Source organism: Macrobrachium rosenbergii, chromosome 46 (genome assembly GCF_040412425.1).
Source record: "Macrobrachium rosenbergii isolate ZJJX-2024 chromosome 46, ASM4041242v1, whole genome shotgun sequence".
Taxonomy (NCBI): domain Eukaryota; kingdom Metazoa; phylum Arthropoda; class Malacostraca; order Decapoda; family Palaemonidae; genus Macrobrachium; species Macrobrachium rosenbergii.
In genome coordinates this window covers 50949695-50959694 of record NC_089786.1, presented here as the reverse complement: position 1 = coordinate 50959694, position 10000 = coordinate 50949695, and the positions used below count along the sequence as shown (strand labels likewise).

At 39.3% G+C, this 10000-nt stretch overlaps 1 protein-coding gene across 2 annotated transcripts in view; it reads right to left on the bottom strand.

Annotated features, from left to right (window-relative positions):
• LOC136830324 (CKLF-like MARVEL transmembrane domain-containing protein 4) overlaps nt 1–7280 on the bottom strand; it is a 74548-nt gene extending 67268 nt beyond the window's left edge. Inside the window, exon 1 of one of the 2 annotated variants that reach the window (XM_067089754.1) lies at nt 6902–7280. In XM_067089754.1, the coding sequence (XP_066945855.1) occupies nt 6902–7057 (156 nt within the window). In that variant the 5' untranslated portion in view covers nt 7058–7280. The remainder of the gene's footprint in view (nt 1–6901) is intronic. The other variant, XM_067089753.1, reaches the window with a different exon arrangement.
• Between the last annotated feature and the right edge of the window lie 2720 nt (nt 7281–10000).

Here is a 10000-nt window from a genome sequence, read left to right as displayed (position 1 = left end):
CTCTGTATATATACTATATATATATATATATATATATATATATATATATATATATATTAACGGAAAACAATCCCGTTTATGAAAGAACGGGGCGTATCGGAAAACAGTCCCGTATATGAAAGAACGGAGCGTGACGGAAAACAGTCACGTAAGAACGATGCTACAGAACGAGACCTCGCCACTTGCATTAGTCTACAAACAAGGACGCAACAGGGAATAATATACATTCTAGAACTCTTATCACACGCAGAAATCTCATGAATAATCTATGATTGTCTTGCAAAAGGAAAGAGAGAAAAAAAAATGGACGGTAGAAGCAGCAAGGATGCGTTAAAACAGCAACAATAAAATGAGAGCCATTTTTTTTTTTTTTAACGGGGCTGCTGGTGGCAACACCGAGCTCCCAGACGGAAATAAACGCTTGAGATTCTACTCCGAAAATACCCTCCTGGGCCCCCCACCATCACCACAATTCCTCCCACCCCCCTTACCCTATTTCTTCAAGCTCTCACAAAGCCAAAATACCCCCTACCAGAAGTAACCCTCCCTATAATACTGCCATTCTGTTTCCTTTTTCTGATCGTTACACCTGTCGCCAAAACCCCGCCATAAAGAAAAGACTGACCGTTTTATGGTAACACTTCTTTCTGCCAAGCGTAAGAGGATTAAAAAAATACCTCAAGTTAATGAATAAGAGATTATTCACATAGTTCTATCTATTGGAATTTGAGGCGGTGAAAAATGAAGTTTTTTTTTGTTATTCTGGATGTAATGAAATGTTAAATAAATGAAATAAATAAAAGGAGATTATGGTATAAGCATACATAGGTCTAATCGACTGAATGGTACAATTGCTTATTTTAAAAAACTTACAGGTTTAAATTAGTTTCAATCTTTGGTTTTCATACTTATAAAAATTTTAAAACACTTGCATTATACACACACACACTCACACTCACACACACACACACACACACACACACATATAAATATATATATATATATATATATATATATATATATATATATATATATATATATATATATATATATATATATGTATATATATATATATGTATATATATATATATATATATATATATATATATATATATATATATATATATATATATATATACTGTATATATATAGAATATATAGCCTATTTCACTTGTATTTTTGCTAAAAACAAATATCCCAGGGTAGGAGAGGGGGGGCAAACATTGCCAAACGAGACCCAGGTGTCTCCATTAGGAGGGCAATGCCCCCGTGCCCATTTTAATGAGACTTTGTGGGTCTATTATTATTATTATTCCCAAAAGTCTCACAAACTATCAAAAAAAATTAAAGGTTTCTGGGCATAGAGAGATGAAATTAACCCCATGCCCAACCTCCCTCCCATATGTCCAATTCACGCCCAGCCAAGCCAATCAAGATGAATGCCCAACGCTTAAAGATACTCTTTCATGCCCCTAGAAGGAATACTTAACTTTCTTTTTAAGGCGGCCGGGCAGGCACTGGTGCCCCATTTCTTCCTAGCGTTCTGAGAGAGAGAGAGAGAGAGAGAGAGAGAGAGAGAGAGAGAGAGAGAGAGAGAGAGATTTCGAGTGAAAGTTCCATATAAAAAACTGAACTCCAGTTTTCGGGAGAAAAGTTGAGCCGTTATCAGATACGAAGTCTGATACTGCACACGCTAACAAGTTCTCTCTCTCTCTCTCTCTCTCTCTCTCTCTCTCTCTCTCTCTCTCTCTCTCTATTGTATTTTTACGATTCCTTGGCGTCTCGTGTTCGTAACCACTAATAAAATGTTGCTTTTTCAGGCTACTAAACATAGACCTATGTACCAAAGGCTGCTTATGCTTAGGCCTAGCCTTATAAGCTCAAATGTTACGGGCGATAATGAACACATTTAGCTACAAACTCTCTCTCTCTCTCTCTCTCTCTCTCTCTCTCTCTCTCTCTCTCTCTCTCTCTCTCTCTCTCTCTCTCGAGCACAACCTCAATAATTCGGTGAAAGCCACACGAGTGCCGAAAGTGTGTGACGTCATCTCAACCATTCGAGTGCCGGCTTGGACAACTGACCACTTGCTCTAATGGTAGGCCTATAATAAAGAAAATACTTATAATCTATTTAATCTTATGCCTATACATAAAACCCTTATTACACTGGCAAGACGGGAAGAATGCTGAGACTCAATTATGACAATCTCAAGTCGTACGGCTCAATAGGCCTATGCGTCGTTAGTATGTTTGGAGGGAGCCAAGATTTACAAGGCGCTAATCTGAGTCGACTACTTATGACATGATAATCTGAGGGGTTTGCTTAACATACACACATACACAAACACACATATCCACAAACGCCAACAGACACAAATACACGTACACTCATTCTTTTAGTAAACTATATAATCATTACTGCACGAACAAACAATTACATACACATACCGTCAGTTTACACGTAAACAAAACTCGTCTTAATGATTACAAAAACGAAAACAAACACACACATGAACATACACTCACAATGACGCACATACAGAGCACTCACAAAAACTCACACAAAACCGAACATTAAAATACACAACGTTGCACAAACTCGCAAACAATTACATACACAAGCAGTCACAATGTACAAACTCACGAAAGTTACATGATCACAAGCACAAAAACACAAACATTCACAAACGGAAGAAACTGCTCAGATCAGGAAACCAAATCGAGAGGTAAAAAAGTGACACACGAGAGGAATATGGAACTATAACGGAGCAGAGAGAGAGAGAGAGAGAGAGAGATTAATAAGGTGGAAGAGAGGTGTAGGGAATGATAAAGACTGTACAGAGAGAGAGAGAGAGAGAGAGAGAGAGAGAGAGAGAGAGAGAGAGAGAGAGGTAACATGATCGGAGGCGCAGGGGGGGCCCACAGCAGAGCGACAAAGCAAGAGGAACAGATCACAGAGAGAGAGAGAGAGAGAGAGAGAGAGAGAGAGAGAGAGAGACTCTTCACTTACGAGTGCCAACAAGAGCTAAGACCCCCCCCCCCCACACACACACACACGGCAAAAGCTGCTACCTTGGCCAAAGAAGTCTGAAATCATTAATCTCTTTCGGTCTTCATAGGAGGTCGACGGGGAGGGCAACCCTAAATAACATCAATTTCCTTTCTATAGAAAGTCTGATAACTCTAAATTAAGAAAGTTAGGTATTTACTAAGATCTTGTATACAAACTGTGACTAAATAACCACGACGAGAATTCTGACTAGGCCTAACTTCGGTGACGTCACAAAACATCATATAATCACCACTTTACGTAAACATTCTTACCACAAACATCAATTTAATGTGAACATCACTCATTCTGGTGGGCTCTCAGGCCAAAATGAAGTAACCCGAAGTAACCCATTACCAATTTATCGAATAAAGTTGCTCGTTTTCGACACAAACCCGCTCGCGTAACTTAGGCCTACCACCTACAGCGAGCACTCTAACAAAAGGCAATAACAGACGGAAATAAAAGCTTACCAACCATGAGGTCTCCATTCGAAATGTCACAGAGAGAGAGAGAGAGAGAGAGAGAGGTATGTACAGAGGTATTCGTAAGACCATCGCGGATAATATTGTTGGAATCCATAGGCGGCGTTACAGTGCTCAAGAAAATTTCATTTCACTGCTACGAGAGTGACAAATTACGTCTCTCTCTCTCTCTCTCTCTCTCTCTCTCTCTCTCTCTCTCTCTCTCTCTCTCTCTACGAAAGCGTAAAATCTTTTCATGCAATCGACTTTACACATTGGCCGAGAGATCTTTATTCCGAGTAAAAATTTGTACCTATATATTACAGTCTCTCTCTCTCTCTCTCTCTCTCTCTCTCTCTCTCTCTCTCTTCAAGTCCTGTAGTCAAAACAACCTGGGCACCTAACACATAAGCCTAAAAGCCCTTCCGGTTAACTAGCCCAAGACACTTCCGTGGGCATTTGCGTCAGTGGGTAGCCCTCCTCGTCTAGACGAACTGAACCTGTCACAAAAACACCGAAACAGTGATTAACTTGAACTTAGTAGGCCTACGCAGCAGAGGAGTCGCCTATACAACTCTACACGGTAAAATAACCTAAATAGGCCTAAGCATCAGAAGTTTTACCCTGTTACCTCAAGTTACTGTACCTTACCATATAGAGTTTGAAAATAATCTGGTACAAAATAATACAATTACACACATAAGCCTATATGGCACAAGAAATGACAAAAGATACCTATTATAAAATATAGGAGCCACTGGAACCTATACAGTAGGCTACATGAATTGAGTACATAGGTCTACAAGGCACAGGAACCACAACAGAGGCCTACGTAGTAGAGGGACCACATAAAGTAGAGTTAACGGTAATGGTCCTCTTCTGGAGGTATAGGCTACAAACTAGTAGATAAAACCTACAGCTGAGGTCTAAAACCCCATTGAGAGAAACCATTTCAATGCCTAAAGATAGTTTAAGAAAATATATACAGCGGATTAATGAAAAGTCCCTTACAATGTAAAGACCGTATTTAGTACAGGTCTATACAGGAATCACCAATTACAGAGGCTATTATAGTTGCAGGAATCACCTCTACATGCCTGTATAGTATAGGAGTAGAATAAAAATGCCTATACAGTAAAAAAAATACAGCAATATAGGCCTAGAGCGTCAGAAAACACATATACCTCCAGAGATTCGTACAATCTCGACAGTTTACCCAGACATCCAACTATTCAACAGCAATCACAAGCATATAGGCCTAATTCGCTAGAGCAATCACACAAAACCCTTCTGTTACGGCAATCACAGATATAGGCCTAAGTCGTCAGAGCAATCACAGATATAGGCCTAAGTCGTCAGAGCAATCACACAATTAGGCCTAATCCGTCACAACAATCACATAAATAGCTCTAATCCGTCACAATAATCACACAAATAGTCCTAATTCGTCACAGCAACCACACACACAAATGCCCAACCAGACATGACAATAACCCACATAGGCCTACGGAGTTCCAAGACTCCTAGCCTTACGTAGGCCGAACACAGGCTAGCTAGGTTTATCTAGCAGTTACGGGACTTAACCAACAAAATAAAAAAAAAAAAATGGAAAGATGGCTGACATCACGAACACATTTCAAGGATTTTTCACATTCCAAAGAACATCGCTGAGCTGTTCTTGAGAATAAGGAATGTTATGAGGTTAGAAAGTCTAGATTCCTTACAAATGAGAGAGTATATGTAATATACTACGTACGTATACAAATAATACATATACTAAGCCTATGTATCCATGAATGTGTAGTAATATACACTTAAAAAGTGCATGAACACATACACATACTATGTATACGAGCATTCATTTCTTACGTACACTTTTAACAAAGGCATATGAACAAATATAAACTTTTATATATATATATATATATATATATATATATATATATATATATATATATATATATATATATATATATATATATATAAAGATGAAAATGCAGGCTTGAGATGGTACTAAAAATGGCTCAAAAGAAAATGAACGAGTGGGGCTGTTGGCTGTGTCATCTGAAAATAGCCGGGAGCCGGTATAGCTAAGATGGCCAATTCTCTCTCTCTCTCTCTCTCTCTCTCTCTCTCTCTCTCTCTCTCTCTCTCTCTCAAGCACAGAGGCTTTACTTGATACTGACACCAGGTTTATTCACCTTTTAAATCCAGAGAGAGAGAGAGAGAGAGAGAAAGAGAGAGATTTTACCTCAGATCTTATAACTAACAAATTACCCACTTCGATGAGAGTTTGAAAATAGCTAAATGAGAGAGAGAGAGAGAGAGAGAGAGAGAGAGAGAGAGAGAGAGCAGGTTTGAAATTTAGAATCAAAAGGGCGAAGACCCTCACTTATCCGCCATATCAGAGACTCTATTGAGAAAGCGGTTAAAATAACATCAATCATTTATATATATACCCCGTGCCCCTAATGAGGAGAGTCGGGCATGGGGCATGGGGCATGATTACGACGGGCAGCAACCAGAGATGCCCAGAGAGTCAACGACGAAAAATGTAGACACTGAAAATCAGGAGTAACTTGCGTTTAAAAGATATAACTTTTCGCCGTTTTTTTGTTTCATTCCTATTTCCATTAAAATACATAACAATTTTAGCAAATAAAACCTTATTTTAAAAAATTATAAAAGTAATTATTTCGTTGATAAAAATGTAACGAAATTAATAATTCACTTGTGAAAATCCTCTTGCTTAAATAGATACCACGCCTAGGCCTATTAGGAGTTTCAAGTTACGTTCGACATAGGCCTATGCCAATTTAAGAACGTATTAATATATAAATGAAATGTAAATGGGAATAGTTAGCTTTTCCCAGTGATAAAAAGTGTAGTGTTAAATGGAGAGAGAGAGAGAGAGAGAGAGAGAGAGAGAGAGAGAGAGAGCTTGCAAGTCTAAGGTAAGATTGGTATCCTGTGCTTGCGAGGCGTAATACGCAATTACCAACATTTACCTTTTACTTAATTATCACCTATATTTAATGACACCTTCACATTAAATCTCATAACTGTTCTATTTATGTTCTAAATTAACCCCTTCTCCCCCCTCCACACAGTGGCCCACCCCTCCCCCACCCTGCCCTCGAAAAAGAATAAAAAAACAACATTAAATTCGACATTTTTCAAGAAGAACCATCAGCGTTGAAATCCCCAAATCAAGCACCGGTTCGAAACCACCAAGCGAACCGAAGCGTCCTTGAGATCGAGAGTCGCTCGAACCACCCCTAAAAAAAGGGGGGGGGGTTCGGAACCGAAAAAGGAGGAGGAGGGAGAGGAGGAGGAGGAGGAGGAGGTGATGGGCGTGCCCGAAAAAAAAAAAGGCAAAAATACTCACCAGTTCTATAATCTTGACGATGCCCGGCCCCGTCTTGAAGTACTGGATGGAGAAGGAGATCCCCGACGTCTTCTGGGGGGAGGAGTACGTCGGCGACGTAGTGGTCACCGTCGTGGTCGAGATCTCGGACTTGGTGGTGTGAGACTCCGCCATCATGGTGCTTCGAATCCTCCTCCTCTCGGGGACGACGACGACAACGGGGAAATTAAAAAAAAAAAGTAGGGATTTTTCTCAGGGTCTCAAGGACTCTTTGTTACGCCCTCACAAACAAACAAACGTCGACGCACGGACATGCACACAGACACCTCCACCTCCCTCACTAGTTCCTAGCGCACTAGTGAGTACTGAGGAGGAGAGCCGAGTCGCGGCGGGACGAAGTGAGGAGCCCGAGGGAGAGAGAGAGAGAGAGAGAGAGAGAGAGAGAGAGAGAGAGAGAGTTTACTCAGCCAAGACACCCCCCCCAACAACATACCCCGGGACACCCCTACATAATCACAGGGGGCTCCACCGAGACACCCCAAAGGTATACACCTCTCCTGACGCCATCACCGTTGGCCCCTCCCACCTGTAGTGGGCGTACAACTTCCCGTGATTTATATATTACGAGAATGATGATGAATAAGTGAGGATTTATCACAGCTAAATATTAATAATCCTCTCGTTAAATAAGAGATGTGTTAATGCGGATTAATGTCTCTCGAATCAGAAATCGGCAACTTTGCAAAAGATGCACGATGGTAACTTTAACGCCGTCCGTGACGTCACAAGGTCCCAAACTCTCCGCTAAAGCAAATGCCTTCACAACCTCTCTCTCTCTCTCTCTCTCTCTCACTTACACAATTTAAATTACTTCTCTCTCTCAGTCTCTCTCTCACCTACACAATTTAAAGTACCTCTCTCTCTCTCTCTCTCTCTCTCTCTCTCTCTCTCTCTCTCTCTCTCTCTCTCTCTCTCTCTCTCTCTTTGGATCGTTATAGGTGATAGGCCTAGGGATTGTTTACTTGACTCTGATGAAGCATAAATGCATTCCCATCTTTATTGTTGTCGTTGTGATTGTTGTTGCGAAGGACTCACTCCGTTTTCGTCCTGGATTCAAACCCGTGCGCTGTTACCTGGGAGACCATACGCGCTACCACACGCCCCTGTACAAAGCAAGGGCGCACGCGCGCCGTATTAATGGGACCCAACCATATTTTGACCAAACCCAGAGTTGCTTAGTTAATCTAAAAAAAAAAGTAGTAGAGTCGGACTTTAATACAAATAAATAATCAATAAACGAAGGGAGATATAATTACCTGGAGAAGTTAGTGTAATTATCATAGTGTACAGTGATATAGGCCTATAGTCCGTTCACTATCATAGTCATGGTTTTACTATCAATATTGTTTTTTTTTACCGCCATAGTCATAGAATTATCTGTCATATCATAGGATCAGTCGTAGCCACTGTAATAATAATAATAATAATAATAATAATAATAATAATAATAATAATAATAATAATAATAATAATAATAATAATAATGCGGCGCAGTCAACGTAGGCCTATTCTCGAACATAATCCGGAATTTATTATCATAGATGTGTTAACTTTCACATTATTTATAATAATAATAATAATAATAATAATAATAATAATAATAATAATAATAATAATAATAATAAATGTCGTTTTCTGTCTCCGTTTTCTTCGAAAGAAAGTCAAGCTCGGCGAAGCATTTTCATGGATGACTCAACCATTTTCATTCGAAGGTTCCCGGCGGAGTAAAATGTAATCATTTCACGGTAAAATGTCTGATTACTTTTTATTATAAGTGGTGTAAAGTTTTCGGTATGTATAGGGTATACGTAGATGCTCATATGAGGATGTATATATATGTATATATATGTATGTATACTTATATATATGGCAAATGTGTATATGGAAATTCGTTGCCTGATTAGATTTATAATGAATTGGTTAAATAATTGCTTATGCGAAAGACTGAATATATAAATAAATAAATAAATAGCTTTTTCTAAGTAACGTTGGGTCTGGTCACCACTTGGATGGGTGTCTCCTCTATTAAGAAAGCCAGGAGCTATTTGGTTGGGACCAACCAAAGTCACGTAACTAACAGGTACGGAGTCCACTACTAAAAGCCACATGAACCCAAATTTGAGGGCGAAAAAGGACGGAGAGGGTGACCTTTGAAAGGAAAGGTCAGCCGGCTCAACCTTTATGTCATTAACGTTTTGATTTGTCTCATATCCGGTTCTAAAGTGAAACAAGTAAAAAATGCACCGAAGTATCTTCGGAGCAATAGAGTTTTCTGTACAGACACTAACCTTAAATAAAAATAAAAACTACTGAGGCTAGAGGGCTGCAATTTGGTATGTTTGACGACTGGAGGGTGGATGATCAACATAGCAATTTGCAGCCCTCTAGCCTCAGTAGTTTTTAAGATCTGAGGGTGGACACAAAAAGTGCAGATGGACAGACAAAGCCGGCACAATAGTTTTCTTTCCAGAAAACTAAAAAGCTCAGTAATCTTGACCTGTGACCTTTAAACCTTGACCAAATTCTCTCAAAATTTAACAGTGTCTAGAAGGTCACCTCATGAATGTGTGTACCAAGCTTCACCAAATTCCGTTCGTCCGTTCTTGAGTAATTACTCTCTATGTGAAAAAAGTTCATAGATAAATACATATGAACGGATACTATAGATAAAATTACTTAGACCAAAAAACAAATAAGTGAACTAAACTGCAGAACAAAACCAGTCGCCCACGTGAATTAATATCCCAATTAAGTTAAAAAAAACTCTAATTTAAATATTTAAATTAGCAATTATAATCTATAGAATCTACTATTAGGCGGTTTATATGATTATTGGCTACAAAATGATTAATCAAAATGTAATTATGAAGCTGGAAAACTCTCTCTCTCTCTCTCTCTCTCTCTCACATGAAAAATTAAGCCTGTTGTTCTTCCAAGGACACGAACGTCAAAACAGCCCCGATGTTGTTCTTCGCAAGATAACGAAGCAACAAAAATATGTCTTGACACGATTAGAGTACGATAGTCTGCATGATGAAAAGCCATCTCTCTCTCTCTCTC